Source organism: Apis laboriosa, unplaced genomic scaffold, assembly GCF_014066325.1.
Source record: "Apis laboriosa isolate Shangri-la unplaced genomic scaffold, ASM1406632v1 scaffold9_cov152, whole genome shotgun sequence".
NCBI classification, from domain to species: Eukaryota; Metazoa; Arthropoda; class Insecta; order Hymenoptera; family Apidae; genus Apis; species Apis laboriosa.
Genome location: NW_025224966.1, coordinates 3,831,624 through 3,852,200, shown reverse-complemented (window position 1 = coordinate 3,852,200; position 20,577 = coordinate 3,831,624). Strand labels below are relative to the sequence as shown.

Genomic DNA, 20,577 nt, shown 5'->3' with positions numbered 1-20,577 from the left:
ATTTCACAGTTATATAACTTCACATGTTAATGATTTATTAACTTATTTTCACATACAATAGTATTATGCGTGAACGATCAAACATTGTATAAACAAAATTTACAAAATAAAGTATAAGTCTTTACAGCTAAAAGCTACTAGTAGTAGTGGATCACATAGCTTCATACTTTTTTCTCGGTCAAGCAAATATTGCCATCACCGAGACTATTCCATTGTTTTTTTTTTTTGTTTATTTTATGCTCTATCTCTCATGTATATATATATATATATATTTATATATATATTTATATTTTGTATTTATATTTGTATTTATATTCATATTTATAATCATATTTATAATCATATTTATATCCGTATTTATATTCGTATTTATAATTGTATTTATATATATATATATATATATAATATATATATATATATATATATAAATATTATGCCAAATATTAAATAAGCTAGCTTTCCTAATTTTTCCTCTTTCTAGCACGGAATTTTGGGAACGTGATGGATGGGGATGGGATTTGCAAAAAGGGGAGGGCGTGTCCATGAAATGGAAAGTGTGTACATATGTGTAATATGGTTTTCTTGTGTGATGGTGTGCTTTTTTTTTCTTTTTCTTTTGTCTTCACAATACAAGACATATGTATATTACACTCATTTAGATTCAACGATCTTTTCTATCTTGTAAATATAAAATTATTATCTCTTATTGTAATACCACTGACAAATGATATCGTAATATGTATAGCTATTATCTGCATCAATAGTCATATCGTACACCAAAAAGTGCATTCGTCGCTGTCTTCTAAATTTGTTCATACACGATAATCGTGATCACGGATAAATCGTTCGTTCCTAAGGAATTTAATCAGTTTTCCATTTTTTTTTTTTTTCATTTTTTTTGTTTTTTGATACTTCTTAAAATCTATGTTCGTTCGCCAAAAATTTGCAATCTCAATCGATCGTTTCTTTCTTTTCTTTTCTTTTCTTTTCTTTTCTTTTTGTTTAATTTCACTCTAATTCTCACTCCATCTCTCGCAATTTTTTCTCTCTCACTCTCTCTCTCTCTATCACTCGTCCCCAATTTTTCTCTTTCTCTCTCATTCTCATTAACACGTTACGCGACAATAAACAAAAGTCGCCTCTCATTTCATTTTCTTTTAGATCTCTCTCAAAACGTAACAAGCTCGAACGAAACGCTTCGTTAAATATAACTACATTCTCTTTCTTTTCTTTTTTTTTTTCTTTTGATAAATAATAATAGTAATAAATATTTGCCAAAAAAACTCATCTCTCTCTCTCTCTCTCTCTCTCTCTCTCTCAGTCATACATCGATAACTATCGGTATATATAGTTCTCCAAAAAATTTGTTTCCCGCAATTACTAGTCGTGCCGCATGGCTAAACGTGTTTAACTTATTAGTCACTGTTTTATCGTACCCGTCCGTCCCTCGCAAGTGCAAAATGAAATACGAAAAAACAGAGATAGACAGAATGTCGATTAACGTAGGCCTCTTTCTTTCTTTTCTTTCTTTTTCTTTTCTTTTTTCTTTTTTTTTTCGTTTCACATTATCGTGCTTACAATTCTCTATATTCGATCTCGATCTCGATTCGAGAAAAAGCAACGCAGGTCGATACTAATGAATATAAAATTTCTAAATATATCATCAACACGATTCCTCCCCTTCCGTCGTGATTCTCATTGAAAAATCTTATTGTAGTGAAAAAAAGAAAAAAAAAAAAATAAATCATTTTGTATCGACTAATAAAAAAAGAAATAATAATACATAAAAAATTGTATAACAAAAACACAAAAAATAGATATACGCATGTGTTTATTATTCTCGCTAAAATTTATTTTCCTAGAGAAACAAATCTCAACTCGGAAACACAGACTGGACAATGATTAATAATAGCATCGGCTAATAACTAACAAAATAAATCAAATAATGAAAAAGAATGTTACACATATACAAACAGTGCTAACGAGCTAATTCTCGGTATATTAAAAATTACATTGATTAAAAACATCGCAAACAATGGATAAACAAACGTGTAATATGTACAAAAATTGATATTTAAAAATTGTTGCACAAATTCGTATCAAATTCGTTTCATCTTTCGTTAAAAAAAAAAAAAAAAAAAAAAAAAGAAATATCATCGAAAGCTAATTATTAATTCACAATAATTAATGCATTAATTTTTTTCGCTAGATCGAAGTATCTTTCTCGACACGCGTCGCTTTTTCTGCAAATTTTTACACAAGTTTCATTGTTCCAATGAATTCGCATAAATTTAATATTTAATATATATATATATATATGTATGTATGTATATATATTAAATAATGCGCAAGGTCGACGGTTATCGTACAGCGATTAATTACCGATAAGGCGTATGTATAATTATTTACAATACGGAAAATATACAAAGGACATCGGCTCTACGGTTGTATATACGTACTCTCGATCATAAAGACGTTTGATTCTTGCGTACATTTACGTTTACTGAGGTAAGTCTTTACTGTTCTTTTATTTTATCTCTTATTCTTTTTTTTTTCTTTTTTGTTTTTTTTTTTCATCTTTTTTATTTTTTGTAATAAATTTATCAATCTCCACCACACGGTTTTTTTTGTCGAAACACGCAGTGGGAAAGGGGACAAAAAAAAACGTCCCCCTATTCGACGCGCGTCGAATAATCGACCTCTGGATCGATGTGTTACGAAACTAGCATATACGGAAGCCGTGCCGCGAAATCATATTCCGCAGCATGGCCGTCGACTGGGCGAGGGAATTGAACGATAAAATTAAAAACTGTCTTATCTTTAAAACGGTCCCATGTTGTGTAATAGCGATTTGCCAGCCGTTTGCGCGTTTTTCTTCGCACGATCTTCGAAGGGACAAGAAATTGATCTCTTTCGTTTTCGAAAACGATTCGTTTTTCTTTCTCGTCCGCCATCGTTCTTCGTCGAAAAATCTATACCGATTCCTTTATTCGAAAATCGTCATCCACGGCCGGTGATATGTCTTTCGCCACTGATCAAAAAACGGAAATCTACGAATCTGAGATAATGCATCTTTTATTTAATTAATTATTTATTTATTTTGTTTTGGTCTTCCTGAGGCTCTAAGTGTCTCTTTGTTTTAATCGTCTCGTCGTTTTTTTTGTCCTTTATTTTTTTGTCTTTTTTTTTTTTTTTTTTTTTTTTGTTAAAAGACGAGACCATCTTTTGAATTCGAAGGAAAGGCCCGACGACACGTCAGTCTTGCCGCGAGCTTTTGATTTGATTTGATGTACCGTTGTTTATTAGAGGCGCGTGAATAAATGTGGAGAAAGTGTGAAATATTGTGAACGACGAAATATTGTGAAATATTGTGTCGTCGTTTCAAAAAGACGATTATTCGTTGCTATGACAGGGAAGGAACGAATTTTATTCCTTGGAATAAAATTTGAAGATTCTGATCGTACTTTCGTGTTGCACAAACATCGATCATCCTTGCATTGTAGAATCGTAATGAGAATGATTCGTCTAATTTAATTTTGTGTTAAATATATTTTTTTTTAAGAAATGAAACTAATTTCCATAAACTGTTCGTTCAAAATTTGGAATTTCGTTATGTTCAATTTTTTTAATTCCTCAAAGAATTCCATAATGAATTTTTAAAATTGTTAGAGAATTTTAGGGATCTAAAATAAGAAATTAGATGTAGAATTTGAAATAAATGATAATTTACGAAACTATAACTATTATGTCTTACAATTGTTAATAAAAATAATGTATATTATTAAATAACAATTTAGAAAGCGATTGGTCCTCGGAAGTTACGAATATTTCGCACAATATCCTTTCGCAGCAAAGTACACGTTGAGACCAGTTAGAAAAATTACAGTTTTATGACAGTATGGAAAGATTATAGAAATTTTAAGAATTATTTGATTTTCCATCCAGAATGATTTTTTCTCACATATTTTTTTTTTTTTTTTTAGCAACGAATAATCGACAGTTTCGTAGAATAATTCGCTCGACTGAGAATGTTCTCCTTCGAAAGTCGAAGTAACGAGTCATAAAAAGAATTCGCGCAATCCTCTTTCTCTTTTGATACTTGCATTTTCTTTATTGTCTGTCTATTGTGTGTTTAGAACTATCGAATACTTTGCTCTTAACACGTTGCTCATCAAATTGCATCGAATCAAATTTTTGAAATTCTCGATTCTCATTCCAATCAAACTTTTCAACACTCGTGTAACAAAAATGAAAATCGATATCAAGGATATCACGCTCATTTTTTTTTTTTATTTATTTTCAACACACGTGGAAAAATTGGGAAAAAGTTCATTTTTTACTTGGTTCCGATTGATAAGCAACGTATTAATCGAAAGTTTATCCCGGATCGAAATATCTTCTTCTAGACAATGGTTTTTCAACCAGATAGTCGAAATAAAATATCCATTTAATACTCGTATATTCTACTAACTTTTAAAGATTCGCTCTGTATGGTTTTGTACATATTTATGCGTGCATGCTTTCAAAGGAACATTTCTCGCGTCTCGGAGTTAAATTGTGCGCTGTGAATAACGCGGTGTGTAGTTTTGGATTTTTGCGTTAATACAAAAATAAAGACGAATTACACGCTATCGGACGATCGAGATTAAAGAAGAAGAAAAAAAAAAAAGAACGAAAAAATAGAAAAAAAAAATGTTAAAAGAGAGAACGCGTGTTAAAACATACACTTGGAAAATGGAAAATGGAAAAACATCTTCGCTATGACTCTTTAATATTCTCAGCTTCTTTCGTTTCATTTTTTTCTTTTTTTCTTCGCTATCTTTTCCCTTTTTTTTTTTTTTTTTTTTTAACCAAAATTTACTCTTTATGTTATGTTACTCGAAAGACGCGGTCTTGTTAAAAGTGAAAAATCCACCGTGTGCCCGATTAAAATCGGAAATACGACATTTCGCAGAGACTTCGAGTTTCTCTATCTACACTTTTAGATTCATTTATCATTTTCGTTCGCGATAATATCGAATCACGATACATACCGTTATAATTTTATCATCTAAAGGATTACATCCGTTAGAAAATTATTACGCGGATCAAAAAAAAAAAGAAAAAAAAAAGAAAAAGAAAACGCTGGTTCCGTGGAATCCGTCGTGATTTAAAAAGTGTTTCAACGTTATTCGATATTTACTCGCGCAACCCGGTAAAACAATTTACATCTTGTACACTTACGTATAGCCGTTTAAAAAAATGATCGATCGGAAACATTGGATCTCTCTCTCTCTCTCTCTCTCTCTCTCTCTCTCTCTCTCTCTCTTTCTCTCTATAGATACTGTAATATCGATTCTCTCGCAAAAATATCATTTTTAACACCTACACGTAGTACTCTTCTGTTTCTGCATCTTGAATGTAAGCGTAAACACACTCGCGCGTGTGCGATAAAAATAAGAAAAAAAAAAAGAAAAATGATAAGGGAAACGTGGTGACGTGTCTGTATGTGTGTATGTGTATGTGTGTATGAAAGTGTATTCGTCATTCTAAAATGGAACACCGGATGCTAACTCGTTACACGCGATTACGTAAGTCTTCAAGATACAAATACCTCTTATGCCCCCTTATCACATCATCTTGCGTCCGTGAATGTTAATGTAACATTCGAAACAACGTCTCCAGTTCGAAAGTTGCGAGAATCGCGTTCTCAGTATCGCGTATTCGTTCTTTTCACGCGAATCTCGCGTAATTCTACGGAGTAATATCTTTTCTTTTCTCTCTCTCTCTCTCTCTCTCTCTCTCGTTATAGTTCGAGTCGGTGAATAAAATACATTTCGTCTCTGCTAAAATCTATTATAGTTTCACAGAAATTGTGTGTCAGAACTATCAAGGAAAAAGCTATAGTCTGCACGTATGGTATTTTTTTTTCTTTCTTCTTTTTTTTTTTTTTTTTTTTACAATCGATGCCAACCAACTACGTGCATTCCTTTTCTCGAAAATCAAAACCTGTTTCTGAGCATGATGAATTTTACTATTCGTATGTTTTTACATTGCATAAGTGCAATAACACTTGAAGAATGCATACTCTAGGCCAGTTTCTCGCCAGTTGACAGGTCGATATATAATTATTATTTCTCTTTCTCTCTCTCTCTCTCTCTCTCTCTCTCTCTCTCTCTCAGCACTAATGACTTTCTCTAATTACAAATACATTTTTTACAATTTTCATTCCATTCTCACTGCTCATTCCGACGATTTTAAAGAAAAATATCTGACGATGCGCAAATCCAACAATTTATCGTTTCAGAAATATGTCAAGTAAATTTTAAAAATATTCTTAACAAATTAAGCGTTCAACAGGGCCCATTGTCGAGGATAGAATTTTTTTTTTTTTACGATTTACACGCAATGTTTAGCAACAATTTGCTCCTTTTAATTAGCGAGTGGCCGATTGTTTGCAAAGAATCGAATCTGAAAAATGGCGTTTCGCTTGATCATGCTCGCTAACGGCAAATTATTGCGGAGAAATAACGACGAATTAATCCTATATCACGTCGAATATATATCTCGACCGACTTTCGATTGATAAAAATCTTTTGTTTCTTTTTTTTCTTTTATTAATTCGATTATTATGTAATATTTTTCATTTTTTTTTCTTTTTTTTCTTTTTTTTTTTTTCGTTACTTCTACAATTCAGTCGCTTCGATCACATTCGATTGACTTTTCCGCTTCCTCTATTAACATATAATGTATTTGAACGAGAAAATTCATCGGTATCTCTAAAAACTTTCATTCCTGGTTTGATCGATGTCTATTTACAAGAGAGAAAAAAAAAAAAAAAAAGAAATAAAAAATAAATGTGTGTCATCGCGAGAAAAAACGTATTATTTATAATCTCTACTTTTAACTACTTTTGATTCTATCAGGGCAATCGTAAGATAATTTCTTCGAATGTTATGGATTCATCATTTTGTTATTTTCAATAAAATAACTGGACCACTGGATATTGATTTCTCTTGTTTTTTCTTTTCTTCTTTTCCTTCATCTTTGAAAGAATGATACTTATTTAGCATCCTGTAATTTCTAAAATTGAACAATTCTTATTTTACTCCAATAGAAGAAAAATGTATATACAACAATTAATTTCGCTTATATTCTACTCTCGCTTTCTTTTTTTATTCAACAATTTTTACTTCCGTATTGCGACTTTCATCATCTTTTATATTACATATCGGCCATCGTAAGAATTTTTAAACGTCAAAAATTCATTACATATCTTCCCATTCCCCCTCCCATAAAATAATGTAAAATAATTTTACATAATTCTAATTATAATATAGTTACAATTCAACTTTACACAATTATTGTGATCGCAATACAGAAGTCTGTATTGAATAACTATATCGAATTCTTGAAAAATTTGAAATCTAATCTTCGTAAAGCTTTAGGAAAATTCAAAATCTCGACGCGTTGTGTCCCGACAAAACCGATCCGAAATTTCATTATCAAGAAGAATTATAAATTATCCCTTTCATAAAATTTGTCATCAAAAAGGATTATCCACGATTAAAAATTTTTCCAATTAAACATCCATTTTATCGAATACAACGCTCGAGATTTCCACGCCTTTTCTTTTTTTTTTCTTTTTTTTTTATCAGCGGAAACACCGTGTGTACATGTATGTGTATACGTGTGTATGCTCGTGTGTGTACGTGTCAGTCGAGAATATTAAAAAACAACGTTGTAGAAGGAAGTTTTCGGTGTCGGTGTTTCTCAATCACAAAATTAACACGTTTGATTATCGTTCACAGATGGAACAGTGCGTTTATCATCGTGATCTAAATTGACTGGCTCGAGGATCCATCGACACGGATCACCGACACTGTTTTTGTTCAGCCGCGACAGGATTCACAGAACCGACAGACGCCTTCTTCGACGACGACCTCTTCCCATCCTGCTTCGAGGCGTTGCCGCTCTCCTTGCTTCCGCTCGACACCTTGCACGACTTCCCACCGACCTTCTCCTCCTTGCTCGACTCCGTCACCTTGTCCAGCTCGGCCATCGCCTCCTGTATAGCGTTCTCCAGCTGCATGTTCAATTTACGACTTCTAGAAAAAGAAACGGGGCAAACGAGAAAATCGTGGGGTTAGTGGTGAGAATGAATCGGTACGAGCGTACGAACCGAATAATTTCAAATTGAGCAAACAGCAAAGCCGCGATACGTCTAGGATGCGCTACGCAGCTACGAGACACTACTTTGCTGATCGGCGTTGGGTTAAAAACAGGATCGAGAAACAGGTGTGTCGAATCGATGGATTGTAATAAAAAAAAAAAAAAAAAAAAAGGACAGGGAAAGGAGGCGGAAGACCCCTTATTATGCGTTGCTGGAAATAACGAAACGGCGTCTAACTGCGTGAAATTTGAAGAATCGAGAATCTTGATACGGTTATTGCGATGTTTGATATATTTTCATTTTTATTTATTTATTTATTTTTCACTTCTTTCAGATTTCGATTAATCGTCGATTAAATTCAAAAAAATTTTTTAATTCAACGTATAATTGCTTTTTTTTTTTCAACTGTTGATACGAGCTTGGTTCCAATCAAACAAAATATCCGACTGTCGAATTCTGTATAAGCGGATTTCGAGTGGCGTTATTATTAAAAGATTCTCAACCGTAAATCTGTCATGTCCATTTTTTTTTTTTTTTTTTGTTCACGTCGAATATTTTTCACGCATCGCAGACTGCTCCCGCGTCGAGAAGAATTTCATAAAATTTTACCAATACTCGTTTACCAACCGTCGAGCAAACGTGGCGATGAAATTTTTTTTGCAGATCGTACACTACGAAGAATTTACTACTGGACAAAGAAGTTATAAGTATATTTAAACAGCAATACTAAGCGATATATAATAAAAATTGCATATATACATATATATATGCAGAGTGTAGAATATAAATATAATATAAAACGCGCAACTGCGATCAAAGAGATAGAGCGAAAGCGTTCTTAAATAAGGATTTTTCTAAAAGGAGTAAAATCTTAAAAGCCTTCTACTGTAAAAACGAATATCGCGAGATTAAAAATCGCAGCTACGCAAGGGTTTCTCTTACATATTTAACAGAGACTCGATATCATTAGCTGCTGGTTTGTTAATAAATGCTTTACAAAATTGATCCATTTGTGTACAATTATTATTTGAGATAATTTGAAAAATCTTATCTATTATCTATTAAGAATAAGATCTATTACAGTTAATAATAATGGATCGATCTTATAAAACACTTATATTAATTTTATATAACTTTTTTTTTTGCGAATTTCGGGTATAATAGGAAGGATAAACGACAACGAAATACGAAACAGGATCCTGTTATTTATCTTTGGTTGTAAAAAATCTCGATCGTGTTACAGATATTGGTGGCACGGTTTTAAAAATAATTCACGATATATTATTGACAGAAAAAAAAAAAACGGATTTGTAAAAAATATTATTTAGTATTTTCGCTATTAATCCTTCGAACAGAATCGTTAAATTTTTCAAATCGGCGAATTTTTTTATATAAAATTTTAATTTCTTCCGCGCAGCGGATATGAATTAAATAAATTTAAAAAAGTTAATCTTTTTTACATACAAAGTTTTCATCCCCTTACTTACTTCCCTCACTTCCATTTTAATCATTCAAAACTTTGATCAAAATTCAACTTCCAATTCAAACAAAATTATCAAGAAAAAAAAAAACATAACGAATCTTTCGACGATAAAAATTCGTAAAACACAAAAATTTCAAGATTGTACAGGGTAAGTAAAAAAAATAAGATCATGCAACGACACGAGTACCTGTACACCCCACAAAAGAGGAAAAAAGATTCACACGATAAAACCATCGAAATCGTTCCAAAATCGCTTGAAAAAAAAAAAAAAAAAAAGAAAAAAAGAAAAAAATATTGGAAAACAAGTTCACGAACCGATCAGGTTCCGTAAATCGTGATCGTTCATCCCCTCGATACCCTTCGTCCCAAAGAGGGCTCGACAATCAATTTTCTGATAAATCCCCCCCTAACGAGGTGGTGCGACTCACTTCCTAAACTTTTTTCGCGCACGGTGGTGCGCCTCGAGGCCTTCGGAGAGGGACTTGAGAGCCTTGACCTCGACCTGGCTCCGACCGCCCCCGCCCCCGTACCAACGGACCCACACCGTCATGGTGCCCGGTGGGCCCAAAGACTCGACCTTGCCCGGCCACGCCGGACTTCCTCTTGCGGCGCCCCATACTAGCTCACCCACTTCCAGTTTCCTCTGGCTCTTCTCCTCCGACTTTGCCTCGGCTACTAAAGGGTTTTGAAACAAGGCACACGCTGTTTTTTTCTCTTTCCGTTTTCTCTACTATTTTACTCTCTCTCTCGCTCTCTTTTTCCTTTGCACTCAAAATAGTGTTTTAGTTCGCTCTGTTTCACGCTACCTCTCTTAGCCACCAGAAGGTGATGTGTCTCGATCGAACGCGGTGAATGTGGTGAGACCAAACTTGTTTCCGGGAAAGCAGTCGACGAGCAATCGTGGGATCGTGAGTTTCGAATGATGTATATTTTTTTAACGACGATGAGTTATCGTATCGATAGAGATAGAGGTCGAAAAACGATTTTTTTTAATTAATGGAATAATCTGCGAAGCAATCTGATCGAAAAAATTCGATCAGAGAGATTTTACACGAGGATTCTGATCTAGTGATCCCTAGGAATAGTCCTAGGGATTACTAGAATTATTTAAGCATTGAAAGAATTACGTATATAATTATGTACATTAAATCCTGAAAATTTCAAGCGATTAATTTCACGAAATTACTTAAAAAAAAAAAAAAAAAAATTGAGCAATTTCCACGACACGATCCCGCGAGTTTCGTCCCGGTTAAAAAAATTGTGTGTTAATTTCGATCAATATAAGTGCATGACGCATAACAGCGGAAATGAGTATGCTCTTTAGTGCGTGCCTTACGAATGGGATTATTATTCATAATAATAAAAAGAATCTCCTGTATTGATATCACTACGTCTGTGTCTGTAGGGTTGTTCTTTTTTCTTTTACGTTTTTTTGAAAGTGTGCTTGTTGCTCGCGCGTGTGCTCGTTAAAAAATGATTAGTAGCTTCATTCAAAAATGGTGGTAGGCAAGATCAGTGGCAGAATGAGGTATAATGTCGGATGGTTCGAGCACATGCAATGACTTCTCGTCCAATCTTTTCACTGTCTTCAAACTTTCAACGGTTCGAGAACAAATCCTAGAAATGCAACCCACGCGTTTTCTCTTTCTCTTTTCACGCTTCGAATGTTACACGGATCTCGTACTCTTCCACGCCATTTCCCAATACTCGAAGACAGTTCTCTATTCGTGACTCGATCGTAAAACGACAAATTCCATAAAATGGGTCGTTGGACGATAATTTTTCGTTATTTTCCACATGTTCGAACGGCGTGTACGCCACGAATCGTAAATTCCAGACATTCGTTTTGAAACCGCGAATTACGAAAGTGATAAAACCCCGAATTTACGTGACAAATTTTCGCGCATGTGTATATATATATATATATATATATACATACACATATATATATATACATATACACATATATACATATATATATACATATACATATATATATATATATATATATACGCCTCAAAGTTCTCATAGTTTGGCGCGGCCAGGGCGAAAACGACATTTCCCTCCCCAAGATTATGCACATGCGACACGAGATGTGTATATGTGTGTGTGTTTGTGTGAGGATGATTATGTACAAGAAGAAGATGGCCGCAACGAATAAAACCGGTGAGCCACACCCGCGCCGTAAATGAACATATAATGTATAATGACTGAAGCCCCTTTGGCCCCCTCAATGGTTTCGTGATCGTTGAGTTGAACGATGAATATTAACAAACCTTGACAGCCAATTAGTAGAACAAAAAGGAAAAAAAAAAAAACAAAAGAAGAAAAAAAAAAAGGAATTGTAGGATCGAAACGAATCGTTCGGATGATAATTATTTACAATTTATTAATTCAACCGGTGTTATCTTTTTCCGTAGCAAAGCATCGAGTCTCTTGGGATATTTTTTTTACGAACAAAAATGTTTAGTATTGACACCACTTACCTGCTTCGAGTTCTTGCGATTAAATTGTAAATTCTCTCTTTTTTCTTTCCCAATTTTTGTTCAAATTTCCCGATCAGAATGATAAATCGATGAAAAATTTGGCGGAAAAAAATTTGTTGTTGTTATTCGAAAAGGAATATTTTTCGTATCTTTTTTTTTTTTTTTTTTTTCTTTATATGTGTTCGTGAAGAATGAAAAATGATGTTTTTTAAGGAATAAAAATACTCCTTTTCTCGATCGCATGAATATAAAGTAAGTTTTGCTTAACGTTTTAAATAAATCTCGAAGATAAAATAAAATACGCGTGAAAATGAATTTTTTCTTCGGCCATTCGTATTAGTTTCGGTGATGAATAAATCATTGGACATCGCTTAAGAAGCTTTATCAAGGCGTACGCACAATGTAACGAGCGATAATCGATCGTGCCACTACTCATGCAGCATACAAAAGCAAGAACACAACACAAGCAGTACACACAAATATGAGCTATCGTATGATTACGTAATAAAAGAAACATGCATTGTTCAAAATACGAGGTAGCATGAAGGAACATTAGAGTGCAGACACGAGTATCTCTAAATAAAATATTAAATCTTTAATTAATATCTTTGGGTCACGGGTCAAGAATTGTCGAGAATGTTGAATAATTTATACTCGAGTATAATAAAATTAAATAACTTAACTTGAATCTAATCTCATCACAGTCATCTCATCAAGACCCAACGACATCAATTAAAGATGAACGATCGAAAATGTTAGAGCCAGAAGCATTCTTAATATTAACGATCATTTCATAATCAGTAATCATCGACAAGCAACGTGAAATTTTGATCGGATAAATAATAAATTTCATTTAAAATTGCCATGCATCTCGAATTTTTCTCTATTACTTGTCAATGTTTCGATACTGCTATCGGATACCACTTTGATAAAATAACTTTCATAATAACTTTCTGAATACTCTGAAGTATAATAGAATAAAATACGAAATAAATATTGACTAATAAAATCAAACAAATGTAACAAATATAATTATATTTCTCATTATCAAAGTTTCGATTATCAAAATGTGGTTCGAGAGCTATTATATATATATAATATATATATATACGAGAGCTATTCGTATAACTAAATATTACGATTAATGTCTAAAAATACCATACAATACTGACCATCTTGGTCTTCATGCAGGGTAGAATGCATGGAATGGATGGAGTCCAGCTTTCGCTTGATTCCGCGGCCGAGGGCATGTTCCCTGCCCTCGCACCTCACTGTGCTCACCACACCTTCGGCTTGCTTCAACGTCTCTGACGTATAGATCTGTCAAATACAACTCGATCAACTCAGGCACAAGCCTACCAAGTCACATGCTAATATCATTTCAATCTATCGTCGGCCAAATCGCTCGTTTCTTTTCGATTAAATCTTTGTCTCTCTCTCTCTCTCTCTCTCTCTCTCTCTCTTTCTTTCTTTCTCCGGCAAGATTCTCATGATTCTTTCGACCGAGCGTGAGAAACATAAGTGAACAGAGAACGTTACATGAAATAAAAGAGAGAAAAAAAAAAAAAAAAAAGGAGAAAAAGGAAACAAAAGGACGAACAAACTACACGAAAAGAAAATTTTAAAAGAATTGGAATGACACTCGTATGAAAATGATTTTAGACAGATAAGAGTTCAAAGTGTGCTACTGTTTATAGAAAACTTACGTTTTCTACGCTATAAATGGCCGAATTATAAATATATGGCACGTTCAAAATTTTCATTCGTCGAGGCATGCAAACGAGAAATGATACCAAGATGACAAAATCCAAACTCTGATTACGCATGCTCATTGCAAGGTATTTTTTTTTTTTTCTTTCCTTTGCAATATTATTTAGGAATAATGTAATGTCAGATAATTTCTATATCAAGAGATCGATATTGTTTAGCAAAAATTTATTTTTTCTCTCTATTTGCCATTATAAAGAATCGTTTAATTTTTTTTTTTCTTTTTTTTCGTTTTTCAATGTTTTTCTTAAAAACTCGTTAACACACGTTTGTTCATACAAGTTACATTATTGCAATTTACGTTTCTTTTTTTTAAATAATAATTCCAAAGAAAACCGAGCTGGGAGGGCGTCGAGAGCTCGGCCCACGGGAAGGTATTATTCTGCGCGTAAAAAAAAAAAAAACTCAATAACGTTTTTTTAAATACAAACTAATTACAAACTTAATAGATATCGATCAGAAACGCGTAATCGTGCCCTTTGCGAGAAGGGGAATGCCACAGAAAATTATGTAAATATAGTTAATTTAAAATGTACAAAACTAATCGAATCGACCCGTACGAAAGAAAGATGCGCTCAATCCTCGGACGATGAGTCAGTGTCCTCACCGTCGTCACCCTCTTGCGCGTACACGAATTGATTGTAAATGTATGGATTGATATAGGCCTGCTTATTGGGCGAGTAGTTCACGACAGCAATGCTATTAGGATCAGACCTATAATTGTACAAATGAGGATAAAGTCCTGAGGGTGCAGCGATACCGATATTTACAAATTTCTGATAACTCTCGCAACTGTCCGGGCAATAAGGAATACCGAGGCTTTGACCCTCCAAATGCTTATCGTCCGTCGAATTTTGATGTATATCGTCGTGTTGGCCCGCAACGCGTTGCGAGTTTTGTTGCGGATCGTTCTGTTCGGGCACGGCGCAAGATTTCGTCTCGTATTTTTGAGGCAACATGGAAGAGCAATGCGCATGGTCTGGCACTAAAGTTTGCTGTCGATAAACGTTCGTATTGGGAACATATTGCTGATCGTGATAGAGGATCGGCTGATAATGACCGTGACCTACGACCGGCAATGTATTTACTTCCACCTCTCTATAAGAGAAGTCGGCCATATTATCTTTAGTGGCGCTTGCTAGCTGATCTTCGGAGGGGGATTGGTCCATTGTGTCTGAATATATGGAATGATTTGGTGATGATGTGTCCATATGCTCCTGTGAGTCAGCGTATGTGTTTTCATCATGTGTCGTATCGGCCGGCTGGTGCATGTCTGTTAGAGTTAGATGACGGTTGACCTGATCTACTTGGGTACCAACCTGGATCCCAGTAGTAACCGTCGACTCCACGTAAGTTTTTCCATGGAGACCCGGTTGACTAAGCGTGATCTCTTTCGTCGTGATACCCTGAATCCTCCAATCTTCAGACGCCACTGGAACGTCGCCCGAATCCGGTTCGCTACTCGACACGCAATGAACCATCGGCTGGAAACGCAAATTTAATCGTGTAATCGTGATTATTTCGTCGATCGAATTAAATATATTTTTCCTTTTCGAGACAACGTATAATACTTATCGATAGCAATTAATTTAACAATCGAACGATTCGCTATATTACCGTGGACGACGAATGATGTCTAGCTGTGATCGGTGGTGCAGGTGAGGCAGCTCCATGCGTCGTAGTGTCCACAGCGGGGCTGTTCGACCTTTGGCTATTTCCCGGGCTGTGGGTGGTAGTGTCAGGCGGTGATCCTTGCCTCATCATGGCCGACTGAGCCATATTCGCTTGGTTTCCAGCTGTCTGGGTGGACACCGAGTGTCTTGCCATCAGAGGACTGTGTTGATCGCTCTGTTGACCCGTTTTCTCGACCACGGTCGTGCTGCTGCTCGCAAGAACGTATTGCTGTTGTTCGACGTTTTGCTCCGAGGAGGGAGAATTCACGCTACTTTTAGGAGAGGTGGGCGCCTTTCCTTGAATCATTCCAGAACTCAAGATGTAAGATTGATTGTGATCGATATTTAAGGAAGGATCGACCGTGGTTCCGTTAGAAGCCGCAGCTTGAAAATTAGGTATCTGATTGTTAGATACCATGGTCGTCTGTTGCTGCACGATCGTGGTGTTCTGTTGAACGAACGTCGTGTTCTGTTGATTGGGGGCAGACGAAACGGCGATATTTTGCGCTGTCCCGCAAGGTACCATCAACGTCTGACCGTTCATCTGTATGAATTCCTGCTGGCCCTGCATGTTTGTCGGTCGTACCTGGGATGCGTTGAAAGTCACCTGCTGATTCGGGCTCACGTTCGCCACTATCGGGCTCAATTGATTCCCGAACGACGTGGTTCCATTCACCAAAAATTGTCCGCTGTTCGGCGAGAGGAATTGCGCGCCGGGGCTGTGCTGTTGAATAATCTTCCCTCCGGTGGCTTGCGGCGCCCGAATCACCATTCCAGCAGGACCAGCTGCCAGAATGCTCTGACTCGGATTGAATATTCCGCTGTGGCTCTGCACCGGGGTCAACACGTTCTGACCGTTCACGTTCTGGATCTGCAGCTGCATACCGATATTTCCCGTGTCCTGGAGCAAGGTAGCCGTCCCATCTGCGGACATCACCATACTCCCTATACCAGGTACGATGAACTGTTGTATGGTGGGGAAATTTTGCACCATACCAGCGGCGCCGTTCAACAAATTCACCGGCTGCAGAAGATTTATTTGCTGAGCCGGTTGGGGATTCGTGATGATTTGTTGAGCGTTGAACTGGGCCGACGTGGCGCCAGCCTGCCCGTTCATCACCAATTGAGCCGGGGCCCCACCCTTTCCAGGAACGATGGTCAACGCTTGCAACATCGGCCCGCCTATGCTCTGAGTCTGGAAGTTCTGCTGCGCGAAGTTCGACTGCGATTGCATCAACATGCCCGCGTTCTGCTGGGACGAGGCGATGTGCAACATCGAGGCCACCGTTTGCGGATTAGCCTTTCGTTTCTTGTACGCCTTCTTCTTGCTCATTGCCGATTCGGGAGAGAGTAACGCCGGTTGCCGGTTCACCATCCCTTGATTCGCGCTCACGCTCCTAGCCACGTCCTGATTCGCGTCCAGGATCGACTGGGCATTCTGTATCACGTTCCCAGTTGCGACCGTTAGATGCGGTATCTGAACGTTCTGGCCTATGCTGTCCATCGTCATGACACCGGGTTGGATAAGGACAGGGGTCTGTATAGTGTTGACGAGCACCGTTGGTTGCCCGATAACTTGCTGCGCCATGCCCACAGCTGGGATCACCTGACTAACAGCACCTGTCACGCTGGTCACCATAGGGGACACCGACAAAGGTGGCATAGAGTTCGAGTTGGAAATGATTTTCGGAGGTGGCGGTGCCATGACACCGTTGATTCCCGACCCCGTGCTAGCCATTATTAGTTGGCCGCCGTTCGACACTAGTATGTGTCCAGGAGGTAGAGTAGATCCGGCAGGATGTTTCAATATCCCACCGGACGTAAGAACGTTGTGAACCTGTACGTTGGACTGAGGATGCTGTTGAGTCGGTTGCTGTTGTTGCTGCTGCTGTTGTTGTTGTTGTTGTTGCTGTTGATGATTTTGCGGTTGCGCTGGTGAATTGGTACTGGCCTGAGGTACTTGTATGCTACTCACGACGCTCTGAACCATCTCCAACGGCGATTTCGAGACGCTTATCGCTATCGACGCCTGACTATTCGGAAGGGACGAAGTCGTAGGAACGACGGTGGTCGGCAATGTCGTCGAGGATGCTTGATGCTGAGATTTGTTCGAAAGTATATCGGGTATGGCTGGATTCGGTATTCCAGAAGGCGTGTTTATCGACACAGTGGCGGTATTCGCTCTTCCAGCCAGCACAGAGGTGATGGTGTTACTGCTAACTGTATGACCACTCGCCATCGTGGTTATCACCGACGACGTACCCGCGAAATGATTGATCGGCACTCTGGAGACGGCGTTTACGGTATGGGGATGCGGCTGATAACCGTCCAAGGACGATTGCCTGGTTGTCTGCCTCTTCGTCATCTGAGACGACATGCCGTCCGTACCGGAACTGGATGTTTGCGACGAGGGTGTGCTAGAAGGAACTACGACGTTTGAACTCGTTGCGGCGGAGCAAGGCGTTTCCGCGCGTTGCTCTTGCCCAACGCTGCTCACCGAGGATTGCGAGGGTTGTTGAGCCTGGGGCGTTAACGGTTGAGATGGCACCTGACCAGAGGAAGTAGAATGCGAATGAGGTGTGGGCGGTTGCGAGTAACTGTGGGGCGTCGACGGTTGAGACGAAATGAGACTTTGAGGCGTGGCCGGCTGCGATATACCGGGTGTCGACGAAGCTGGCGTGTCCGAATTCGCTGGACTGTTGGTGCCGATAGGCGAGCCATGGCTGGTGCTCACGGTACCACCCTGGATCGGCCTCGAGTCGGCTTGCTGTTGATTGTTCTGATACTGTTCGCCGAACGTTGACGACGTGACAGGATCCTCGCGTTGATCTGAATGCATCAGGTACTGGCGTTGCATTTGTTGCTTGTATTGATCCTGAACGTAGGATTGAGTATCGGCACTGGTAACGCAACCTTGGCAAGGGCTACTCTCCGAATCTGTCCCACCACCACCGCTCGAAGTCGGCGTCATGCTACTGTGCACGACCACAGGCGAGGTGGCGTGATTCTTCACGGAATTGAAGGTCGACGTGCTGGTAGGGCTAGCGCCGGAGGAAGGCTTTGGTTGTGGAAGATAACTGTTGTTGTTGGGCAAATGCGATCCGTGACTCGTTTGCGGTGCTTTCGAATTATTAGCCATTCCCACTTGGGAACTGCTGACACCGGTCTGCCTCGATATCGTGCTGTTCAACAACGCGGTCTGCTGCGCGAGGTAACCGCTCGGATCTTCCAGGAACGAGGGACCGCTGCTGTTAACGGTCGACCCTATTTGATTGTTGTTCTGTTGTTGACTTTTCTCGTTGAACTCGTCGATCGGACTCGAAGCCGATTGATCGAGGCTGTTGCTTCGAACGTCCGTCACGCTGTGCTGGCGTTGTTTCTTCACGATTATCTTGCCAGACTTGGCCTTCTTTCGCGCCACTTCGTCGGTCCAGGTGGACGCTTGTGGAATGTGATGATGGAGGGGTGGGACACGATCGAACGAGTTGCACGTGATGTTCTGAACCGTGACGAGAGAAGGTTGGTGAGAAGCCGAAACTGACCGATTTTGCTGCCAAGGTGGTGTCCTCGAGTTGAAATGCACGTTACCGGGTTGGCCCGGGTTTGGTCCCATTCCAGGCTGTGCCTCAACACCGTGATTGGTATTCGGGCTTCTTCCCGCTACGTTCGATAAAGCGTATTGTTGCTGATGTTTCACGTCTACGACAGCCCCTTTCGAACCGTCGAAATTTCTCACGGGATATTGAACTTGATTCTGAGTATACATTCGTTGCATGTTTTCGTGCGAGTTATTCGACAAGTTTCCATTTTGTACGACATGGTGCCGTTGTACCGCGTGATTATGCAACAAAAGTTGTTGCTGCTGTTGTTGTTGTTGTTGCTGTTGTTGTTGCTGCTGCTGCTGCTGTTGCATCTGCTTCGCGTTCATTTCCTCCTCCGTCATGGAAGATGTACGATTCAATCTATTCTGCATGTCGGCGGTATTCATCACAGAACCAGAAGTTTGTTGTTGCATCACATCCAACGAATGATGATTCAACTGTTGATTAGGATACTGAGGTTGCACGCACACCTGAGGTACTTGTTGATGCTGATGCTGTTGCTGTTGCTGTTGCTGTAACTGTTGCTGTATCTGCATTTGAAAATGGTCCGCCGATGCCTGCATCACGTGTTGATTAGCTTGATGCTGCTGCGTTTGTTGCTGCAATTGATGTTGATGAATTTGGTGCAATTGCGGATGAAGAGTAGCTTGACCCGCCACTTGCGAGGATTGCATGTGATGCGCGTAATTGTCCGACGAATGTTGAGGATAATTGCCCGATTGGTCAATTTGTTCTTGAGTCATGTGCGGTTGTTGTTGTTGTTGTTGCTGTTGTTGTTGTTGCTGCTGCTGCTGCTGCTGCTGCTGCATTTTGTGTTTCTGCATTTGTTGCATGTGCAATTGCTGTTGTTGCTGTTGGCTTAAATGTTCCTGTTGCTGCATTATGTGTAACGGTTGCTGATTCAATTGGTTGAGATAATGGGGAGCTTGTTGTTGCGTTAACTGATTCATAACCGTATTTTGATGTTGCTGCTCGTGTTGTTGTAAGATTTGCATGTGTTGCATCTGCTGATGATGAGGCATCAACTGTTGCGGTGGTTGCTGTTGCTGCTGTTGTTGCTGGGACATGTGCTGTTGCATAAGTTGTTGCTGCTGCTGCTGTTGTTGCTGTTGCTGTAATATTAGCTGTTGATGCTGCTGTTGCAGCAATTGTTGCTGTTGTTGACTCATGTTGTTGAAATTAGTACCTTGCTGATTCATTATCAGCGAATTTCCCATTAGCATCCCGGACATATTATGCTGACCTAACCTTTGCTGAGGATTTCTGGTTGCACAGCCGTTAATATCTTGAGTTTGCGAAGGTGAATTCAACGTCTGATGACAGATTTGTTGGTTGTTCTGTTGAACTTGCAAATTGGGTATCGCGATTGGCCACACCTAAAAATATTAACAATATTCGTACGTAACAATTTCCG

General features: G+C 38.4%; 1 protein-coding gene across 4 annotated transcripts in view; it reads right to left on the bottom strand.

The window, feature by feature from the left end:
* Nucleotides 1-1,106: 1,106 nt before the first annotated feature.
* LOC122719971 (protein split ends-like) overlaps nucleotides 1,107-20,577 on the bottom strand; it is a 320,147-nt gene continuing 300,676 nt past the window's right edge. For 2 of the 4 annotated variants that reach the window (XM_043946293.1, XM_043946296.1), the window contains exons 5-9: nucleotides 15,506-20,539; nucleotides 15,208-15,372; nucleotides 13,294-13,441; nucleotides 10,064-10,310; nucleotides 1,107-8,087 (exon numbers count right to left, since the gene is read on the bottom strand). In XM_043946293.1, the coding sequence (XP_043802228.1) occupies nucleotides 7,853-8,087; nucleotides 10,064-10,310; nucleotides 13,294-13,441; nucleotides 15,208-15,372; nucleotides 15,506-20,539 (5,829 nt within the window). In that variant the 3' untranslated portion in view covers nucleotides 1,107-7,852. The remainder of the gene's footprint in view (nucleotides 8,088-10,063; nucleotides 10,311-13,293; nucleotides 13,442-15,207; nucleotides 15,373-15,505; nucleotides 20,540-20,577) is intronic. The other 2 variants (XM_043946294.1, XM_043946295.1) reach the window with 2 other exon arrangements.